The sequence below is a fragment of the Euprymna scolopes genome, chromosome 46, assembly GCF_053919585.1.
Source record: "Euprymna scolopes isolate OS-2025 chromosome 46, ASM5391958v1, whole genome shotgun sequence".
NCBI classification, from domain to species: domain Eukaryota; kingdom Metazoa; phylum Mollusca; class Cephalopoda; order Sepiida; family Sepiolidae; genus Euprymna; species Euprymna scolopes.
This window is the reverse complement of record NC_136527.1, coordinates 110069013-110093999: the sequence shown is the minus strand read 5'-3', so window position 1 is coordinate 110093999 and position 24987 is coordinate 110069013. Positions and strand designations below refer to the sequence as shown.

At 30.7% G+C, this 24987-nt stretch overlaps 1 protein-coding gene across 3 annotated transcripts in view; it reads right to left on the bottom strand.

Annotated features, from left to right (window-relative positions):
* LOC145270612 (carboxypeptidase D-like) overlaps positions 1 to 24987 on the bottom strand; it is a 293674-nt gene that overhangs the window by 17273 nt on the left and 251414 nt on the right. For all 3 annotated transcript variants that reach the window (XM_080126242.1, XM_080126241.1, XM_080126243.1), the window contains 6 exons: positions 23752 to 23917; positions 22013 to 22159; positions 19604 to 19711; positions 15813 to 15874; positions 3571 to 3702; positions 707 to 895 (listed from right to left, as the gene is read on the bottom strand). In XM_080126242.1, coding sequence (XP_079982368.1) covers positions 707 to 895; positions 3571 to 3702; positions 15813 to 15874; positions 19604 to 19711; positions 22013 to 22159; positions 23752 to 23917 — 804 coding nt within the window. The remainder of the gene's footprint in view (positions 1 to 706; positions 896 to 3570; positions 3703 to 15812; positions 15875 to 19603; positions 19712 to 22012; positions 22160 to 23751; positions 23918 to 24987) is intronic.

Below are 24987 nucleotides of genomic sequence, written 5' to 3'. Positions count from 1 at the left end.
TGGAAGAAGATGGTCCATAATAATCCAAAGGCAGAAATCCATGGAATAATTCACAAAAATGTGTACAAGGAAAAAAAGAAAAGACTCCAATAATATTAATAAAAGAAAAATAAGATATGCTTTTCACTCTATTTCCGAGACATAAATATAAATAAGAAAGATCTGGGAAGAGAAAGAAGAGAGAGAAAAAAATATATATTATAAGCTCTATCTCCTATTTGGTTTTATCAAGCTTTTAAATCTGGCTGAGATAATTTTATAAATATTAATTCTTTAATATTTATAATTTACTTTAATTTTACCATCTTGGATCATTTTGGTAAATTCAATTGTAATTTTCATTTTATATATATATAATGTATATATATATATATATATATATATAGCCAGTAGAGTTTAGTTTCCTAGAAGTATATCCAATGAAACAACATGTGTCTTCCAAAATAGTGCTCAATGAGTGAACAGAGTAGGTATATTAATTTTATTTATACAAACATTAATGGCCACACATGTGCATACATGTTTCTGCAATCACCCACGTTGGGGGACTACGTCTTCAGGCCAAGAATTACCGTCAGAAGACTTTGTTTGTATAAATAGAATTAATATATATATATATATATATATATATATATATATATATATATATATATATATATATATATATATATATAGAGAGAGAGAGAGAGAGAGTTATAACACTTACCTGTACCCAATCATTATACCCACTTGCTTCAACGGTAACAAAGTAGGATCCAGGGGTGAGGTAGACCCAGAAGTGACCTCTTCTTCCACCGGAATATACTGCTGACGACTCGAATATGCTGACTGAGGCATTGACCACTGGTGATTTCGTAGTGTTATCTATAAGAACACCATGGAGACCTTGATGGACCTGCAAAAGATCATTTCAAAATCATTATATTTGCAGAGAAACAATTTTATAGTTACTCCCAATCTTTAAAAATGGTAAACCCTTAATCCTAACCAATTAAAAATGGAACATATTAAGATGAACTGAAATTATTTAAATGACGTGAGATGATAATTTGTCGTGTCGCCTAAAAAAAAAAAAAAAATGCAATGACACTAACGTGTCTAATGTTAACCCAAACCCTAACACCAATATGGTCGTGCAAAATCATACTGAAACAAAAAATACATTTGCGGGAACATTTAAAAAAAAAAAAAAGCAACCCAACCGTTTTGGAGTCCATAGGCAACAAACTCACATTTATAAGTAGAGGTTACTATCGACAAAACTATTAGATATAAGAAACTGTGCGTGCATGCCTGGCGCTGCATGTGAGATGACGCCACAAAAAAAAATGAAGAAATGATGAATGTGAGGAGTGTGAAGGGCCAACGTTGCCTTCACACTTTTGCCAAGTTTCAGAAAAATCTAATGGATGGAGCAAAAGTTATGGGGTAAAAAGTGTCATTTTTTGCAATTTTGGGGCATTTTAGACACCTTTTGAAGTCCTGGGAACGCCACATCCCAGTGTAAATGGATAACAGTGCAGTTTCAGGCCTTAACACATGTATATTTGAGTTGACCACCGTGAAAAAACACTATATAATCAGACATATCAAGTTTTTGTTGAGAAATATGAAAAAAGAGCCACAAAAAGGGGCGTTTTTAGCACTAAAAGTCCCCAGGGACACGAACCAGAATTTTGCCAGGGTCACTCATACTGGATTTCTATTAAGAACAATGGCGTCAACATTTTGGCCAAGTTTTAAAAAAAATCTAATGGATTGATCAAAAGTTATGGGGCAAAATGTGTCATTTTTGGGCATTTTTTACCTCTTCTGGCTCATATATATTACTTTTTTTTTTATTTGCAAAAATTCCCATTGCGTCACCCAGGGAACCCCTGGGTGACGCAACGGGAATTTTTGCAAATATATTTTTTTTACTGTGCACTTTTGCAAATATATTTTTTTTACTGTGCACATGTATTTAATATTTCATTAAATACATGTGCACAGTAAAAAAAATATATTTGCAAAAATTCCCGTTGCGTCACCCAAAAGCAAAATTTTAGGAAAAACTAATCGACGGTTATCTGGCAATCGTCCGGACTAACGGACGCCACTGAAAACATAGGTCCCTCTCCGATAAATCGGGGGAACAATATTCATTTATTAGCAGGATGTAAAATATGATATTTTAATTTGCCCAGATTTCGTATATATTATTATAAAGTCGTGATTTCAAAAGTAAAAAAAAAAAGTATTTGGGTGCCATCAGCTAGAATCGAAACCGAAATCAAAACTGCGTCATTCAAAGCTGGTGACGTTACCACTGTACCAACGTAAAACGCATATGAACTGATTAAAAATTAACTAGGATGAATGTACAAAATGTATAACGATTCTTTTTTTTTTTTTGACTCATTTTTGACCCCTTAAAAACTATTTTAATCGACTAAAGACCCATAAAAGAACGGTCTGTAGAAAATCCAAGGCTCCTAGTTTTAGTTTTGGAGGTTTTTAGTTTGAAAATATGGAGACAGACAGACAGACATATAACCATTTTATATATTAGACTAGCATTTCAGCCCGGCGTTGCTCGGGTGTTTTGAGGTATATGTTGAGCAAACAAAAAAAAAAAAAAAAGAAAGCGGTCAATTTTTTTTTTAAACTTTGACCCCTATTATGACCCCTTAAAATTTATTGTTTCGGGCTCAAATCACTTTATTAAGTTAGATCCAGGTTCAAGGAACCTATATCTAAAATTTCAAGTGTCTAGACCCAAAATTGTCGGAGGAGTTTGGTAGAGTTCTTAAAGGTCAAATCGTTGAAATTTGACCCCTTAACAGCCAAATTTCTGGCTGACACCCGTCACATCGATTTTCCCAAATCTCAGTACCCGGTATTTCAAATTTCGAGTCTATAGACTAAAAATTGACAGAGTTATTGCGTAGGGAAATGTACACAGACAGACAGACACACAGACAGACAGACAGACACGTTCACTTTTATAGATATATAGATTAGAAACTGTTTAAAAAATAAATATGCAAGTGAGGGGAATGCTCTTTTCTCTCTAAGCCTGTCTCTCTTTTATCGTTATTTCCATGGCAAGTGCTCGTCTGAGCTCCAATCTATAGTCCCTCTGGCCTGACACTTCCATGAAAAGCACTCGTCTAGCTAAAACCACTATGAATAATTTCCCCCGCTCTTTATCTGTGCCTAAGCCTAAACATAAATTCCATGAACAAAGCTTCTCTCCTAGAACTGCACGCCTGTGAAACTCTCTTCTGTTTGCCTGCTTTTCAACTGACAATCTGGTCGCATTCAAGTCCAATGGAAACAAATTCTTGATGAACTGTCCTCTTACTCAATTTCCACTACTACCGATTACTAGGACAATTTCCCATTGACTACTGTACACGTTTTAACCCTTATTCTCGAGTGGCCTCTTGGCCTTGATAAGTGGTGACTCCTTCGTAAAAAAAAAAAAAAAAAAAAAAAAAAAAGAAATATTTATTGCTGTTTGTGGGTCTTTGACTACGTTATTTCTAAATGTTATGTTGCACGAAAATATAAGAAAACAATTCTTACCTCTTGAAGCAAACCCAACAAGGCGATCCGGTTGTCCTTCCAATATTGGAGGAGCTCTTTCTCAGCAGGAAACTTGCAGCAGCCTAAATAGATGCTGACAGCTCGACTGTGGGTCACGACAGAGGAATAGTCCTGCGAGTAGGAAAAAAAAAAGGGGGGAAAACTAAAAATTCCTCATAAAATACGTTTTTAAAATTCATAGAAAAACAAAAAAAAAAGTACCCGTCGTTGACCGAGTTCAAAAACAGCCTACAGAAAATGGACTCTGATTTATGAAAGTATGATAGGTTATGAAAAGGAAGGGTTGTAAAGAGATAGCTTCGCATTCGGGGGTATCAAAACCAAAGTAAAATATGATGAAAGTAAAAATAAAATAGATAAACCCCATAGTTTATTATACCATACCTGTTCACACTGAAACACTTATCACAATATTCTGTGGATCGATATTAAAAAACCTTGTTAAACTTTGTGACATATTTCTATTCTATGGAGGTCAGGTGCGAACGAACACCCCATAATCTTATTATACCATATTTCTTCAGACTGAAACATAATTATCAAAGTATACTTACGCAGATAGATATGAAAAGTCTTTATTAAAGTTTGTGCCTATTTCTATTCTATGGAGGCCAGGCGCGAACGCAGACCCCACAATATTATTATACCATCCCTATTTAAGTTAAAACATACTTATCAAAGTATTCTTATGTACATCTATATCAAAAACACTTGTAAACGTGTCTTTTTAATTTTTAAATTTTTTTATTCCATACTTTGTGGACCAGGCGCAAACGCAGACCCCACAATTTTAATGAATCATCATTATGCCAGATCAAACATAGCCATTCCTGTGTCTCGATATATTTTCTATCAGTATATGTGATCAGTTTTCTATAATAGTCAACCATATAGGAGCCTATTCGTGACCAGACACACACACAGACGTTCAGCTTTATATATATATATATATATATATATATATATATATATATATATATATATATAGCCAGTAGAGTTTAGTTTCCTAGAAGTACATCCAATGAAACAACATGTGTCTACCAAAATAGTGCTCAATGAGTGAACAGAGCAGGTATATTAATTTTATTTATACAAACATTAATGGCTACATATGTGCATACATGTTTCTGTAATCACCCACGTTGGGGGATTACGTCTTCAGGCCGAGAATTACCTTCAAAAGTGACATTTCCACCAAATACATTTTTCTATTTCGTTTATCAAGTTAAAATACAACCTGGGTGGGAGTCAAAAAAAACAAAAACGGTAAAAGGATGAGTGAGGTCTTTGAAGATAATAAACATCCTTTTTCTTTTCCCCTTCCCCCATCCAACCTAACTTTTGGCTTTTTATGGCATAGGGTACTTGAGAGTTTAGTTTTCTTGTCTTAGAGTCTGTAAGTTAATAACCTTAGCTATGGTCAACCAAGTACTGACCGGTGCCTTTTAATCTACCTCCACCCACACATACATGCAACACACATATAACACACACATACACAGACACCGCCAACACACATTAATAAATATATTCAAAAGCGAATCCATGCTGAACGTTCTTTGTTTTATTTACTGAAACTAGACAATAATTCTGAAACTACGTAGAAATAAAGTAAAAATTACATTAAGGTAAATAAAACAAAACAAAAACAAAAATAAAAAAATAAATAAATAAGAATAAAAATAAAATTAAATTAAATTAAAACAAATAAACCAACAAAATATGAATAAATATAAAACCCGAAAGTTATCTAAACCCCACATGTACCTATATGCGTGTATCAATACACTTATAAATGTCTACATTTATCTACATCCGCGCATATATACACACACACATTACAGACATACAGAGACAAATAATAGTATTTTTCTTTACTTATGTAGCGTGGTAACCTCTTCGTATATGCAATATTATGCTACCCGACTACAGATGGGTGTATATATATATATATATATATATATATATATATATATATACATACACATATATATATATACACACACACACACATATATATACATACACAAATACACATATATATATATATACATATACACATATATACATATAAACACACACACAACAGACATACACAGATACATACATATATATACATACCCACACATACATACATATATAACATATATATAAACAACATTCGGACATCCATACATTTTTGTAATCTATATTGTTACAACAATTCTATACGAGGCAGCCTATTCTAATAGTTCAGAAATATACATGTATATACATACATCTACATACAATAGACACAGAGATACATCCACATACAAACATACACACAGATATATAGATGCAGAGATATATATATATAAACATACAAACATACATGCATACATAAAATACACTTATACATACAAACTCACACAAATATAGACATATACATATATACATGTATACATGTACCGTGCCACCAAATGATCCATCTAAAGTAGAAACAGACATGAACACATTTACTATATAAATTCACTTTTTCTATCAAATTCCACACGTCTAGTTATGTTTCATGGCCCCATCCGCTTGTTACACTTTCCTAAGTTGTAGGTTTTTACCGTAAAAATTGACACTACGTAAAAATTTATATTGAATTCAGCATGAAGTTCCTAGGGTTATCCTCATATTTAACAAACATTCTTTCCATGGTAAGGCAGATATACATAAGATGTATCACGATACAATAATAATATATAATAACATATGACTGAAATCAGAGTATTTAGGTTATACAAACCGAGTATATAAGCTTATATATTGCAGTACTTACCTTCATCTTTGCTTATTCACTCTAATACCCTTATTCCCTTCTCTTCCATTCACCCTTCATTCCTTACTTTCTTTCATCTATTTATTTCTTCATTTTTTTTTTTTTTTTTTATATTAATAAATTATTTTTCCTACCCGGGTATATAAAGATCATATATCCATACATGCACACACCCAAAAATATCCATATGCATACATTATTACGAGCTTCACTCAAAACGATCTATTACTCATTTGGTTCAAATATACCTTCATACAGGTACTTATTTCGGCTAGTAATACCATAACTGCTCGATGAAGTAGAATATTAAGTGACTTACGTAACCCATACGGGTATGATTATAGTTGCGACCTCACTTATCCTCTTTGTGGGGGGGGTTATTTGATGGGTGTTAGTTGTACTTATAGCAGTTCCAGTCTCCTAATTTAGAGTTCCTTAAGTGCGTGTATTCTGAAATGTTTGCAGGATATAGCAGTTTCTTGTTTAATATTCAATAATTTTTCCCTGTCTTTAAACCTAGTTATCTCAAGTTTTTCTGATAAGCATAATAGACATGGTGAGTTCAATGAGTGGCAAGTATTGGCCCTCCTAATAATCTTCCATTCTATACTAGGTGTTTTATTTTCTCTAACTAATTTCCAGTAATATAACGATAAGGAAGTGTCCTTTTCATATGTTTGATTATTCATCGAGCGTGTATGTCCATAGAATCTATTTTTGAAAGTCATTTGGGTACTCCCTATGTAGAATCTTTCGTCCCTTGGGTTCTCCACCGGGAATATCCTTGCTTGGTATACCACCGATGAGGTCAGACATTCATTTTTTATTGGGCATTCCTCAGGCTTTTTACAGTTACATTTATTCACCGCAGTGTTTGCGCTAGTATTCTCCCCTTCTCTATTAGTCGTCTTTAAAATTCTTCCATTATGCTTTTTTATAATCCTTTCCAAATTATCACTACAGCTATAACTTAATTTTAATGTATTTTTATTAAATATTTTATGTAATATATTATTTGGTGGGAAATGCTTATTAATAAGTTGTAAAAATTTTGCACCAAGTTTTGTTTTCAACATAATGTTAAAGGGGGGTGTGAACCAAATAATTTTCCTACCACGATTTCTAGATCCATTTGTGCTAGTGTTATTTACTTTATATTTTATCTCTATGTCCTTATACCCACTATTTTTAAGTGCTGTATTATAAATAGCTTTGCAATCATTGAAAGTTACTTCATTAGATGAATTGTTACTTATTCTACTTTCAATAGATAATGGTATATGTTTAATAATGGATGGTGGATGGTTAGACTGCGGGTGTATATAAATAGGATTAGCATTATCCTTCATATATGGTTTATAAGTATTTGAATCCAGATCCAAAGTAACGTCAAGGAAATTAACCTGTTTTAAGTTAGCATTAACTTCTACTTTTATGCCAAAATCTTTCATGTCCCTATGGATTGCTCTCCTAATCTGATCGCATTTAACACTTGTAGCATTCCTCACTATTATCAGCCCATCATCACGATATAGGCCCATGTCCCTTCTATCAATAATATTATCTTTTGTTAAATTATAAATGATATAAAGTCCAACGAGATCTGTTGCCTCTGCAGAGTCCAGCGATCCCATTGATACCTCGAAAAAGTTGTTTTGCCCATTTTTTGCCCATTGTTCCCCGTTATAGACAAGGACAGTTGTGCGGCATTTCATAATAATATCCAAATCATCCTCGGAGACATTAGTATAGGTCTTGGCAAATTCAATTGCCTTTCCAAAGAGATCCTTTGTGATTGACGGGTAGTAATCCATAATGTCAAATTGCACAAAGGCACATTTTTTCTTGTTGGCAATGTTAAGAAACCATTTTACCGGATCCGCCGTATTTATCCATAGGTTCAGGTTGAACTGCCGTTTTAATTCTAGATTGATTTTCTCTAATATTCTTTTACTAATCTTTCCAATTTCGGGTCTGGTTGGGTTAATCAATCTTGTTGTTGGTTTTGTGTTGAAGCTAGGTTTATGATCCTTTAAAAGGATATACGCTTCGTTTTCTCTAAGTTTATTTACTCTATTGCTGATTTGTAATTCATCCGTGATTTTTTTACTGTCCTTATTTATCAAATCAATTACATTGTTATTTTTTACCTTGTGATAGTCTTCTGGACCAGGTCATTATATTTCTCCCTGTCTAATTTGTAAAAGTTTCTGGTCTTATCAGCCTTAACAAGGATATGTTGTGACTTGTTGATCTCCTTTACAATATTGTCGAGTTTTTTTTTGAATTGATTTTTAGTTTTGTGGAATTCTAAATTTCTAATATATATATATATATATATATGGCCCATCTCTCCCACCGTAACTTTACTAATGCGCAAACCATCGTCGCTCTGTAGGCTAAAGGAGCTGTCGCATAAATTAGACCTTTTTAAAGAGCTCTGATTTACCAAGATTGGTTGGTTGTTTTTGTTTTACGGCATATCAACCTTTTTCAGGTTATTTAATGCCGAATCTAGTTATTTTGAGGAACGATTTTAATGGAGTATATATTTTTTTTACATCAGATTCTATTTAACCCATAGTTGGGACCCTAACAGGTACTACCACTCCGGGTCAGAGTGGATCTGGGAGCAATGGCAATTAAAGGGTGACTCCAAACTCCTCAAGGCCCGCAAGGTGGGGCCTCACCATCGGATATAGTTTTAGGTTATATCCAGGACCGATTTTCAAGGAAAAAAAAAATGCCTACATTGCGTCATTATTTCTTGTTTCTGCACTTATTTGCAGGTAAGTTAACGTTTTTTTTTGTTTTTGTTTTTTTTTTCCCCACGTTCTGAAATATAGACGATATATCACGAGTTATTCATTCATTAAATTCACCCCGTATAGTTGAATTTTTTTTTTCACCCCTCCCTTCCTCTCCCTCCATTTTTCAATTGTGTAAATTGTTTTATTTTAATTGCTGCCGACGTGATCTCATGGCAAGGGTCGGACGAAAGGTACCTCGAGGTTCTTTTTTTTTATTTTTTATTTTTTATTTTAGTCGAATAATCTTTTGACTTTTTTAGTGTCTATTTTTTTTTCTCCCTGCATCGATCTTCCCCAAATTTTAACGACTTCACTTATCCTTTTTTAAATTTTAATATATATATATATAACTACTTCATTTACTCACATAAAATTAATATACGAAAGTATAGATTTATGCATAAACTTTAAGTATTTACTTCAAAAGTGCTCAATACGTAGGTAGAGCTAGTAAGTAATTTATAAAATTAAACTTAATCGCCATATATATTTTATAAATTACTATATATATATATATATATATATATATATATATATATATATAAACTTATAAAATATATATGGCGATTCCGTGTTTCATCCACTCTAGGACTCTTCAGGCTTATATAACTAGCTCATATGAATATTCAGTGTAGCTTAATCGCTATATATATTTTATAAATTACTAATTAGCTCTACCTACATATTGAGCACTTTTGAAGTAAATACTTTAAATTTACGAATAAATCTATACTTTAGTATATTAATTTTATGTGAGTAAATTAAGTAGTTATATATATATATATATATATATATATATATATATATATATATATATACACACACACACTCTTCAGAATGATGGAATGAAATATATCTACTTATATGCAAATCCAGTGATTTTTCTATGTTTATTGCTTTTAGCAAATAAGGTGCAAACCAAACATTTGCTAATATTTTTCCTCTGAGGAGATGAATAAGCATCGAAAACTCATGGGTTAAGGAAATAGATTTATTCAATTGTATTATCTGTTTTCAAACAATAAAAAAATCTAAACTTGAAGATTAACCTTCAAAATTTAAATATATATATATATATATATTAAATTGTAATTCAATCAATTTCAAAAACTCTCATTGAAATGAAATGAAGTGGTCGAGTTTCATATCAAAGAATTTTTATTATTTTAAGCAAGACAAAGAATGTTTTAGAAAATTAATCTCCTCAACCTATAGGGTTTCGATGTCTACCATCTCATCAGAGGAGAGAAAATATTAGCAAATAGTTATAAAGGTATGCACCCTATTTGCTAAAGTCAGTGAGACATGGAAAGTCAAAGTGAAAATAATACATTTATCAGAAGTCCTGTAGCAGGAGGATTTGTAGAAAAAAAAAATTCCGAAGTATATATATATATATATATATATATATATACACACACAATTATTTCCACAGCCAGACACGCCGCAGCTCACAAAAGCCATGACAGTCAACAAACTGAAAGTCCAAGACTCTAGTTTTGCCTTCATTTAGGCTCATCAGTTAGACATATCAGAACTCAGGATTCGAAACCCGAGCCTCCTGCATGCGAGACGAGCACTCTGCCAACTGAGCAAACGCTCTGCACACAAGAAAATCTATTAACTAACACGGATCAAGCAAAATGCGGCGAAATCCGACCGTGGAATATATATATATATCTATATATATATATATATATATATATATATCGTCTTTGAAGTTTTTAACCTTTAAAAATATTTTGTATCATTCGTTAGAAAACCATCTAGTCAGTAAGTTATTTAATCACCTGCAATCACTGCATCAACTCGCTCTCGAATTTACTATAATACCAATATTTTATTTTTCAAGGGATCATCTGTTGTTTACCATGAAATACTGTTTCGGGGATTTAAAAACAAAACAGTATATTACATCATGGCTCCCCAGCAGTGTTGATCAAACACCACCACCCTTAATCTTAGGAAGAAGACATGTTACAAACATTTGATCCAATTTCCTATTCTTAATTGCAATTACTAACCTTTTCATACTATAAAAATGAATTTCTTACCTGTGCGATCCATCAATTTCCACATTTAAAATGGATACATTTTCTAATTTTTTAATTTATCAGTCTTGTATTTATAAGATTAGGATGAATCCATTTAACTACTTATCACCCCCACTATGATTAGTATTTAGTATATTTACATTCTTATTTATTTAAAATTAGATATATAAAGGTTAAAAATAATTTTACATATATACATTTTTTTTTTAAATATATAAATTTATTATATGTAATTGTAAATACATTTTATACATTGCTAATATAGCTTTCGATATATATATATATATATATATATATATATATATATATATGTATATATGTATATATATATAGATCTATAAAAGCGAAAATGTGTGTGTGTATGTATGCATGTATGTCCACTTTTTGTGTACGTTTAAATAATCACTCAACAAAATTACATAATCACTCAATAAAATTAAATAATCACTTAATAAATTAAATAGTCACTTAATAAATTAAATAATCCCTTAATAAATTAAATAATCCCTTAATAAATTTAAATAACCGCTTAATAAATTTAAATAATCACTTAATAAATTTAAATAACCGCTTAATAAATTTAAATAATCACTTAATAAAATTAAATAATCACTCAATAGATTTAAATAATCACTCAATAAATTCAAACAATCAAATAATAAATTTAATAAAAACTTAATAAAATGATCAATAAACAAAGAAAATATTAATAAAATTAAATAATACATTAATAAGATTTAAATAATCAATTAAATTTAAATATTTAATTAATTAATTAAATAATCAATTAATAAATTATATAATAAATTAATAAAATTGAATAAATAATAAATTTAAATAATCAATAAATTAAAATAATCAATTAATGAATTTAAATAATACATTAATAAAATTAAATAATCAATAAATAAAATTAAATAAAAACTTAATAAAATAAAACGATCAATTAATAAATTTAAATAATCAATTAATAAATTTAAATAATAAATTATTAATTAAAGAATCAATTAATAAATTGAATAATCAATTAATAATTAAATAATCAATTAATTAAATAATCAATTAATAAATTAAATAAAAATTAATAAAATTAAATAATAAATAAACAAAATTAAATAATAAATAAATAAAATAATAAATTAATAAGATTTAAATAATCAATAAATTTAAATAATCAATGAATTTAAATAATCGATTAATAATTTTAAATAATTTATTAAATAATCAATTAATAAATTAAATAATTAATTAATGAAATTGAATAAATAATAAATTTAAATAATCAATAAATTAAAATAATCAATAAATGAATTCAGATAATACATTAATAAAATTAAATAATCAATTAATAAAATTAAATAAAAACTTAATAAAATGCAACGATCAATTAATAAATTAAAATAATCCATTAATAAATGTAAATAATCAATTATTAATTAAATAATCAATTATTAATTAAATAATCAATTAATAAATTGAATAATCAATTAATAATTAAATAATCAATTAATAATTAAATAATCAATTAATAAAATTAAATAATAAATTAACAAAATTACATAATAAATTCACGAATTAAATAATAAATTAATAAGATTTAAATAATCAATAAATTTAAATAATCAATTAATAAATTTAAATGATCAATTAATAAATTTAAATAATTAATTAAATTATCAATTAATAAATTAAATAATAAATAATGAAATTGAATAAATAATAAATTTTTATAATCAATAAATTAAAATAATCAATTAATGAATTCAAATAATACATTAATAAAATTAAATAAAAACTTAATAAAATAAAACGATCAATTAAAAAATTAAAATAATCCATTAATAAATTTAAATAATCAATTAATAAATTGAATAATCAATTAATAATTAAATAATTAATTATTAATTAAAGAATCAATTAATAAATTAAATAATCAATTATTAATTAAAGAATCAATTAATAAATTAAATAATCAATAATTAAATAATCAATTAATAATTAAATAAATTATTAATTAAAGAATCAATTAATAAATTAGATAATCAATTATTAATTAAATAATCAATTAATAATTAAATAATCAATTAATAATTAAATAATCAATTAATAAATTAAATAATCCACAAATGATTGATATGTCGTAATCCAAAACATTTTATTTTACCGTTTTCAAAGTACATAAACTGAATCCAAGACCTGTGTTTTGTATTGCTGTATTATTTTTTCCTCATTTGATAGACGATGACATGACATCGGACCACCTAACCCTAACCCCGTACATAACTGAAGCTTTGTCTAGTAATGAAAAAACAAGTGAAACATGCACAGTGTACGAGGCATAAAAAAATAAGTTCATCACCCCCGCCTTTCGCCTCTATTTAGTCTTAAAAGTCCCCAAGGCCTTAACATATTTAAATCAATATTTGATTCTCGTTTAGCAGTTTTTCTTGTAACGTGTTACGTAGCAAAAAAATGTAATCTGATTGGATATATTGAGCGAGTTTCTAACAGTATTTTGTCTAGCTTTTTATTTTTAACCCCTTTTCCCAAACTTACTGTATCAGAAAGAGAGTCGAGCGCCATTTTGCATTTCCAAATACATCAGTAAACACTGTATGTTTTTCGATCTGAATAAACATGTTACATTAAATAAAAACACTAAAAAATTATCCAGTTAGGTAGAAGGGTAACTTATCTTGCCTTTGAAAATACTTTTTTGTTATATATTTGGTTTTTTTTGACAACTTTTTCGAACTTATGTGTATAGTAATAGAAACCCGATTTTTTTTTTTTTTTTTTTGTTATCAACAGCTTTCGTTCCTACAAAATCAATTTTTGATTCTGGTTTAGCAGTTTTCCTTGTAACGTGTTAAGTAGAAAAAAAAATGGAATCTGATTTAAGTTCTTCCATTTCTTTGAATTATTTTCAAATGTTAACCATTTTAAAAAAAGGGGGGGAGGGCGTAATTGTGAATGGAAATGTCAAACGTATACTTAAAAAAAAAAAAAAAGGTCAGAAGAAAAGGAAAGAAACAGCAAAGGAAAGAAAACAGAAAAGGAAAATAAAAATAAAAAAGAACAGAGAAAGAGAAAGAAAAGGAAAGAGAAGAGAAAAGAGAAAGAAAAATGAAAACAGAAAAAAGTGAAGAGAAAAAGAAAAATTTAAAGAAATGAATATTAAAAGAAAAAAGAAAAAGAAAGGAAAACGAAAAAAAGAAACAAGAAATAAAGAAAAAAGAAACAAAGGAGAAAGAAACAAAGAAAAAAGAAATAAAGAAAAAAGAAATAAAGGAAAAAGAAAGAAAGAAATAAAGAAAAGAAAGAAAAAACAAAAAAAGAAAAAAGAAATAAAAAAAGAAAAAAGAAAAAGAAATAAAGGAAAAAGAAATAAATAAAGGAAAAAGAAATAAAGGAAAAAAAAACAAAGGGAAAAGAAACAAAGAAAAAAGAAACAAAGAAAAAAAGAAACAAAGAAAAAAGAAATAAAGGAAAAAGAAATTAAGAAAAGAAAGAAACAAAGAAAAAAGAAATAAAGGAAAAAGAAATTAAGAAAAGAAAGAAAAAAACAAAAAAAGAAAAAAAGAAAAAAAAGAAAAAAGAAAGAAAAAAGAAAGAAGAAAAAAAGAAAAAAGAAAAAAAGAAAGAAAAAAAGTAAAAAGAAATAAAGGAAAAAGAAATAAAGGAAAAAGAAACAAAGAAAAAAGAAACAAAGAAAAGAAAGGAAAAAGAAACAAAGAAAAAAGAAACAAAGAAAAGAAAGGAAAAAAGAACAAACAAGTGAAGCATGCGTGGTCCCTTGTGATTGCACATTTAACGAGGCATAAAAAAATTAAGTTCAGCATTTCCCGTCCCCCCTCCCCCATTTAGCCCCAAAAGTCCCCAGGGGATGTCAAATCCTGGTGAAAATGAACAAACGGTGCTTTTTTAAGCCTTGGCATATGTAAATTTGAGTTTTGCACTATGCAAAAAAAAAAAAAAAAAAAAAAAAAAAAGACTAAGTTCATCATTTGCGCCTCCCTCCCCCCCCCACACCCCCATTTAGCCCCAAAAGTCACCAAGGCCTTAACATATATAAATTTGAGTTCATCACCATGAAAAACTGTTAAATAGACATACACAGAAAATTTTGGACAAATATGGTAAAATAGTCCCAAAAATGAAGTGTTTTTATTAGCCCTAAAAGAGCCCCTGGGGCGCACCCAAGAGTTATCGCAAAGTATAGACAAACACAATTATATAGAAATCAGTTAGTTACAACTTTTCAGAAAAGTTTTATAAAAAATCCAATTTTTTTTTTTAAGAAGCACAAAAGTATCAATTTTAGCCATTTTAGCCCAAAAGGCACCCCTAGGGAGCAACCAGAGTTTTCTTGGAAAATCCGTTCTGTTACGTTTTTACTCATATCATGTTTAATGTTTGTGCAAAATTTAAAAAAATTCCAAGGCAAAGTTATTGAGAAAAGTGTGGACAAATGAATTACATGTCCACCCTTCCTTTGTCGGAGGGGGGGGGGGACCAATAACTCGAAGCGTTCAGATTTCAAAGTTGATTAAGTGCAAGTGTAATTACCAGTAAGCTTCCTTTATGCTTGCTCAACCTGGAAGCTTCCGTCATTCCATTTTTGTAGGTTTCTGTAAAACAATAACAAATAAATGGAATCATTAAATTTAAAACAAAAACAATTCCTTAGAGTTTGTCAAAATTCTGTTTTTTTTTTTTACACATCTGAAGATAATTTTAATTATATCAGTGGCTATATATATATATATATATATATATATATATATATATATATACTAGCATTTCAGCCCGGCGTTGCCCTGGTGTTTGGATGTGTATGTTGAGCAAAAAAAAAAAAAAAAAAGTGCTAGTAGGAAGGCAGGCTCGAACCTGTACCGCAAAGGGGGAAAAGAACAGAGTAAAACCTAACGTTTATGCTGTTACGACCACCGCCAAACTGGAAGCGACATTTTTTAAAATTAAGGCTAGACAATCTAAAGGAGAGGATAACTTTAAAAAATATCAGCGAAAAAGGTGATCCCCACCCCCTGTAGAAAAGTGCCTAATTGAAGGGGAAGATATTAATGTTTTTAGCCAATTTTTTTCGATATTAGTCGTATGAAAGGTCGAACTTTAAAACGATACAGATCTTGGTAAAATCTGTCGCCTCTATTGAAAGTTCAAGGCATACATGCAAACAGACATAAATACATACATTTATATATTGGTAACAAAAATTTTCGACCCAAACTGATTAAAAAGCTTGCCTTATCTCTGAATAAATTTTATGTAAAATTTCAAATATTTAGACCAGAAATTGTCTGAGTAATTTGGAAGACCGCAGAGGTCAATTTTTTAAAATTTTGACCCCTATTATGACCCCTTAAAATTTATTGTTTTGGGCTCAAATCAAGTTATTAAGTTAGATCCATGTCCAAGGAGCCTATATCTAAAATTTCAAATGCGTAGACCCCAAAATTGTCAGGAGTTTGGTAGAGTTCTCAAAGGTCAAATCGTTGAACTTTGACCGCTTAATCGGCAAATTTCTGTCTGAAAACCGATCACATCGATTTTCCCAAATCTCAGTACCCTGTATATCAAATTTCGAGTCTGTAGACTAAAAATTGACAGAGTTATTGCATAGGGAAATGTACACACACACACACACAGACACGTTCACTTTTATAGATATATAGATATATGTATTGTACAGGGAGGAAGAAAGGGGAAACGATAAAATACAATGGATTAAGGTACGTATATATATATATATATATATATATATATATATATATATATATATATATATATATAAAATTTATTTATACAAACATTAATGGCCATTAATGTTTGTATAAATAAATTTAATATACCTGCTCTGTTCACTCATTGAGCACTATTTTGGTAGACACATGTTGTTTCATTGGATGTACTTCTAGGAAACTAAACTCTACTGGCTATATATATATATATATATATATATATATATATATATATATAAAATGAATACTATTAAAAATTTTTTTTAAAACTATTATGAATGGAGGATGATATTCTCAATATAAATATATGGGAGGGAGGAGGAGAAAAGGGGTAGGGAGTCATATCTAAAGTATCCCTCTATAATTCGCCCAAAAGGTCCAGGGTATTAACAGACTGCTTCTGCCTGCAGAGAGAGGGTTTGAGTCAAGCAATGGAGACGGATTCGAGAGTTTTCACATAACTACTCGATCGGCCTCGAAATAAAATTGAGAAGAAGCTGTCCTTACATGCCTGCCCACATTCTGGGTTATCCAATAAATGTTGCCCGACTGCGGAATCTAAATTATTGTAGGTGGAGAATTTTATTTTTATTTTTCTCACGCAAGCCTGAAGGAACATGTTGTCCAATTCTCGTTTCAAAATGAACGCTGGTTCGCCCGACGTAGACAGCATCACACTGACATTGGAGCATTGCTAAGTTTAGTGCGAGGCAAGCCGTCCTTTTTGAAGGAAGAAAATACAGGTTTCGTATTGAAAATCACCAGAGCTAGAACAGGCAGAAAACAATTGTGGATAGTATGCTTAAGTTGATTAATGAGACGGACACATTTTTCTCCAACCGATGGGGACTTAAGATAAACAGGACACTTTGAAGGGCCAAAGGTTATATCTTTATTAAATTAGTTGATTTTTAATTTAATACATTTATCAATAAAGAATTCTGGATAGCCATTATCGATTAGAATTTTCTTAATTTTAGTAATTTCAGTATCTAGTGAACAAGGGGAACGAATAACCAAGGCCCTATGTACCAACGTATAAATTAACGCCACCTTAGTTGTTTTAGTTGCAAAAGAACACCATTTAGTATATAGACCGGTATATATATATATATATATATATATATATATATATATATATATATATATATATATATATATATATATATAACCTTATATATATATACTAGCAATGGGTGCCCGGCGTTGCCCTGGTATTTGGAAATGTATGTTGAGCAAAAAAAAAAAAAAAAAAAGTGATCAATTTTTTTAACTTTGACCCCTATTATGACCCCTTAATATTTATTGTTTTGGGCTCAAATCAAGTTATTAAGTTAGATCCATGTCCAAGGAGCCTATATCTAAAATGTCAAGTGTGTAGACCCAAAATTGTCGGAGGAGTTTGGTAGAGTTCTCAAAGGTCAAATCGTTGAACTTTGACCCCTTAACAGCGAAATTTCTGGCCGAAACCCAATCACATAGATTTTCCCAAATCTCAGTACCATGTATATCAAATTTCGAGTCTGTAGACTAAAAATTGACAGAGTTAGTGCGCAGAGAAATGTACACAGACACAAACACGTTCACTTTTATAGATATACTAGCAGGGGTGCCCGGCGTTGCTCGGGTGTTTGGAGGTGTATGCTGTGTAAAAAAAGCAAAAAAACAAAAAAAATGGTTAATTTTTTAAAATTTGACCCCTTTTATGACCCCTTAAAATTTATTTTTTCGGGCTCAAATCACTTTATTAAGTTAGATCCAGGTTCAAGGAACCTATATCTAAAATTTCAAGTGTCTAGACCCAAAATTGTCGGAGGAGTTTGGTAGAGTTCTTAAAGGTCAAATCGTTGAAATTTGACCTCTTAACAGCCAAATTTCTGGCTGACACCCGTCACATCGATTTTCCCAAATCTCAGTACCCGGTATTTCAAATTTCGAGTCTATAGACTAAAAATTTACAGAGTTATGGCGTAGGGAAATGTACACAGACAGACAGACACACAGACACACAGACAAACAGACAAATACGTTCACTTTTATAGATATATAGATAGATATAGGGTAACCAAAAAAAAAACGAGCCCCAACTCTAATTAGGCACCGTTTCTTAGTGTTTTATCCAAATGAAATGAAACTTTGGTCATAACTAGTTTATTATATTCAAAACATCACATCAAAACACTAGGGTCTTTGGCCTTTTTTTTCTCTGTTGACTGTAAAATGCTCAGAAAAACAATCGAATGTCCTCTGTTTTTTTTGGGGTCACCCAGTGCATATATATATATATACTAGCAAAAGTACCCGTCTTTGACTGTGTTCAAAAACAGCCTACAGAAAATGGACTCTGATTTATGAAAGTATGATAGGTTATGAAAAGGAAGGGTTGTAAAGAGACAGCTTCGAATTTGGGGATATCAAAACCAAAGCAAAATATGATGAAAGTAAAAATAAAATAGATAAACCCCATAATTTATTATACCATACCTGTTCACACTGAAACACTTATCACAATATTTTGTGGATCTATATTAAGAAACCTTGTTAAACTTTGTGACATATTTCCATTCCTATGGAGGTCAGGCGCGAACAAACACATACCTTTTTTTGTGGTGCTACAATTGGGTCGTCCCATCGACATTGTCGGATGTTCTCGGGCATAGATTTGGATCAGATGTCTGAGAGAAGATTTGTCTGGTATTCCAAGGTCTGGATAAAAAAGCAAAAAAAAAAAAAATAAATAAATAAAATAAAAATAAATAATAAAAAAAAACAATTTTAAGATGTATGTAAAAACTACATGGTATTCTGGATAAAACAGCCAAAAAAAATAAAAAAAAATAAAAAAAAATTAATTAAAATAAAATAAAAAACAATTTAAAATACTAGCAGTTCAGCCCGACTTTGCTCGGGTCTAAACATTTTAAATTTTACATAAAGGGTATTCAGACATGCATCAATTTTTTGGCGAAGATTTGGCTGCCAAGAGGTCAAAGTTGAAAGAGTGGACCTTTTCAGGCTCTACCAAACTTCTCCGGCAATTTTGAGTCTAAAAAACTTGAGATTTTAGATGTAGGTTACCTGGACACGAGTCAAACTTTTTAATATATATATATATATATATATATATATATATATAAGTAAATTCTTGGTACAGCAAAATGGAAGGAGAAATTTCAGAGGAAACATAATTTAATTTAAATACCAAAAAAACAAAAAAATGGGCAGGTGGAATTATTAAAATTTCCTTAAGGCCTTATCGTCTGACCCTCTAAGAGGAAACGTCAGAATGATAAATTAAAAACTAAGAATCGAATGAGGGAAATTGGTTTCAGTTGGAAGAACAGTGAAAAAAAAAAAAAAAAAAAAAAAGAAAAAAAAAAAAATATATATATATATATATATATATATATATATTTCGAAAGACTCGAGTCTTTCGAAACCAGACTCGATGGGCGGGTCACGTAGTGAGAATGGAGGATTATAGGATACCTAAGCAATTGTTCTTTGGGGAGCTTGAATGTGGCAAACGACCCAATCACAAACCTCGGAAAAGGTACAAAGATGTAGTTAAGGGAAACCTGCGGGCACTTGGCATAGAAATAACAAGGTGGGAAGAGATAGCTGAAGACCGGGAAAGTTGGAGGTACTACGTCTACGCGGGATGTGAGAATTTTGAGGTTTTGAGAGTTGAGCACGCCACTATAAAGCGAGCCTTACGAAAGCGAGAGGATACAGAGGACTTTGATCTCGACCCCGCGTACTCGTGCGGGATATGCGGCAGGGTGTGCCTGTCAAAGGCAGGCCTCAAGAGTCATGGAACTACGCACGCGGGACATGAACTGGGAGCACGGGAGGGAGGGGGTCGGTCACCAACAAGGTTATCCTGCAGAATCCGCGACAAACTGTGCAGGCCGGGTGGGGCTATGTGGAATCATATGCGGACTCACTCACACGCCATCGTATCGTGAGGGTTGGCCGTCTTCTGTAAAGAAGTGGCAGTCACCATATATAAATATATATATATATATATAATCTCACTGTTCAGGTGGTTTTAAATCAGTAAATATTTCCAACTGATGTTTCAAAATCTTTTGTCTACACACACACACACATATATATATATATATATATATATATATATATATATATATACATGTGCACATAAAATTATGAACAGTACATAGGGCCCGCACAAAGCCAAGCTTCACTGCTACTATAACAATATAGTAATTTGGAAAGAAATTGTTACATCATCAGCTAATTTCCTTGGTTTTAATTAACATTTCTTAAGCTTCTCTTTGGACTATTGTAATTACGCACACCATTTCTCTTCAAATTTTTTGGAGATACGAGTAGGCTAGGAGGTCAAGAAACTTGCAATTTTTTTTTTTTTTTTTTTTTTACAAGGGTGTCACCACTTATCAAGGCCCAGAGGCCACTCGAGGATAAGGGTTAATAGGTATACATTAGTCATTGTGATTTTAGCATAGTAAACAGTGGGAATTTTGTAACTTGGATTACTTAGGGGGACGATTCAATTAGAACTTGTTCACATTGGACTTTTTCTTTTTTTTTTTTTCATAGGTATCAACTCATTTTCAAGGCCAAGAGGCCACTCAAGGATAAGGGTTAAAGAGTGTACAGTAGAAATTGGACAATATAATAATCATTAGTAATGAAAATTTGTTAAATTTGATAACTTATATGGAACGGCTCATCAAGAACTTATTTACATTAGACTTGAACACAACCATATTGTAGTCAGCCAGAAAGCAGGAAAACGGAAGACAATTCCACAGGCGTGCAGTTCTAATAAAAAAGCTTTGTTCATGGAATTGCCAAGCAGCAAGAACTTTCATGGTTTTGTTTCATATTAGACAAAAAAATCTGTTGCCCTACAACAATAAAATAATAATACAGCATTATATTTAGTAAGTGGTATATATAATTGCTATTTCGTTGAGCAATGCAGAGTAGCCCAGTTTGTTAAAACTAAAGAATACTTACAGCCAGATTCACTGTTATGGTAAGGGTACACCCCAACAAGGGAGCCACCTCGCAAAATTATGCTGACTGTCGGATTGGTTTCTTTCAACCATTTCATGACGGCTGCGGACTCAGGCTGGATTGGCATTGACTTATTTTTCACGTGGACTGAAAAGACAAAAGGAAACAAAATAAATAAATTTTTCTTTTTTTTCTTTTGTTGTAGACTAGTTGGCCAGTTGGGAACAAATCCCAAAAGTGATAGGAGTCGTATATCATGTCTGAAAGTGACAGAATGTTCACCGAGCAAGATCGGAGATGCGCCTCTGTACTACTCATGCTCTCTACTGATCCACAACTTCAGCATGATGTAGAAGAAAAGAAATTACAATACTTTGCAACTCTGTTGGAAGTGGGGAATAAAAGTTATGCATATAAGATTATAATTTAGTATTTAGTGTCCCTTTTGGAGGGAGACATTCATGGAACAAACCAACCGAGTGACAGAACTTTTTTTTTTTATTACATTTTTCACCCCAAACAAGGCACATTACCACTTTGATGTAGGGGCTACTATCAGGGGTCACATCTACTAGGGTACTATGTGGGGATTTGGGCAGCAATAACATACGAAGAAGGTATGCAAAGTAGACAAATGTTTATTTGTTGTTTGAAAGTAATACAAATGTTCAATGAGCAAGCTCGGAGATGTGCCACTGTACAGCTCATGCTCTCTACCAATTTATGACTACGGCTATGACAACAGAATATTCTTTTCATTGTTTTGACTCTCAAGTATATACCCCGCACAGTTAGACACATTTAATCAAGCAAGAACCACATCACTCTATATAAAAGCATATAAAATATTAACGGATACACATTCGAGAGTCAAAAGAATGAAAAGAATATGCTGTTGTCACAGCCCTAGTTATCACAACAGAACCATTACTACTGGTGCAATCAGCTGACTGTTTGCAGATCCTGGGTGTGGCAACAGGACTTGATGCCGACCCACAAGTTCAAAGAGAGCCAGACTTGGCTCCAGAAAGAGTGCTAGGACTTTGCACGCTTCTCACAACTTGCCAACCTCCTCCTCCTAACTTGAACCCACTGGAGTGCTTCATTTGGTCATATGTCGAGAACATCACCAACATGACCTCCCACAACACCAAAGCTAGTCTGATCTGCCGAGTATTCGACGAGGTTTGTGGAAAAGGACTGCTCCCATTTTCGGACCTGTATCGAGACGGTGATTGAGGCTGAAGTGGGCTACATTGATTAGATGTCAGCTCTACCACATAATCAAGTCACCTGGATTTTTTACATAAAATGTTTTACAAATAAAGCTGGAGTGTTGTTTACTTTTAGGACGACAATTTTATCGTTCCATCCCGTACTTGACAACAACAAAAAAAAAAATAAATAAATAAAAAATTAAAAAAAAAAATTAAAAAAAAAAAAATTAAAAAAAAAAAAAATTAAAAAAAAAAAAAATTAAAAAAAAAAAATTAAAAAAAAAAAATAAAAAAAAAAAATAAAAAAAAAAAAAATAAAAAAAAAAAAAATAAAAAAAAAAAAAATTAAAAAAAAAAAAAATTAAAAAAAATAAAAAAAAGAATTAAAAAAAAAAATTTAAAAAAAAAAAAAAAAAAATTAAAAAAAAAAAAAAAAAATTAAAAAAAAAAAAAAAAAAATTAAAAACAAAATTAAAAAAAAAAAAAAAAAAAAAAAAAATCAAACGTGTTATATTGACTTACTTTCAAAATCTGTATCCAGATCAACGCCATTGGCATTCTCAGCTCCAAAGGTGTCAGTACATCTCGATTGTATCTGCCGCCGTCTTCTGGAATGCTTCTGGAAGGCTTTTTCAGCCCCGTCAGGATTTAAAGATGGTAAAATGTGCAGCCAGGTGTTATCCAACATCTAGAAATACGAAAAGAAAAAAATAAAATGAAATATATATATATATTTCAACATCGAACGAAAAGAAATAGGAAAAATAAAACATACATATATATAATAAATTTTCAATATATATCTATAAAAGTGAAAGTGTTTGTGTGTCTGTGTGTGTACATTTCCCTATGCAATAACTCTGTTAATTTTAAGTGTACAGACTCGAAATGTGATATACAGGGCACTGAGATTTGGGAAAATCGATGTGATCGGTTTTCGGCCAGAAATTTGGCGATTAAGGGGTCAAAGTTCAACGATTTGACCTTTGAGAACTCTACCAAACTCCTTCGAAAATTTTGGGTCTAAACACTTGAAATTTTAGATATAGGTTCATTGGAAATGGATCCAACTTAATAACTTAATTTGAGTCCAAAACAATAAATTTTAAGGGGTTATAATAGGGGTCAAAGTTTAAAAAAATTGACCTCTTTTTTTTTTTTTTGCTCAACATACACCTCCATATATACAAACTGCCATTAGCGATGCTCTTTGTGTAAACAAATTGAGCTTCAGCATTTAGACAATGTCAATATATCGTTAATTCATTACCCACACAGCAACAACCATATAGTGTAATGGTGAGAATCCTTGACTGTCGTTTGAGCGGTCGGGTTTCAATCCTGGCTTGAGGTAGTTGCTTGTCTAGCCGCACTAATGAGCTGTGATACAGCGAAACAGCACTGTATGAGGATGTATATATATATATATATATATATATATATATATATATATACTAGCATTTCAGTCTATTTTTGTATATATATATATATATATATATATATATATATATATATATATATATATATATATATATACACATACAAACACTACTCAGTCCTATGATATTGTACTACCAAAAAGATACATAGATGTCTTGAAATACAGTAGAACCCTGGGATATGACATTAAAAATTACGATATATAAAATTGAGAATTGGGTCATATTGATTTTAGATTAGAAATTATTTCGTGAGCATAGATGTAGGTTGCTTTATTTACAAAACGTATCATATATATATATATATATATATATATAT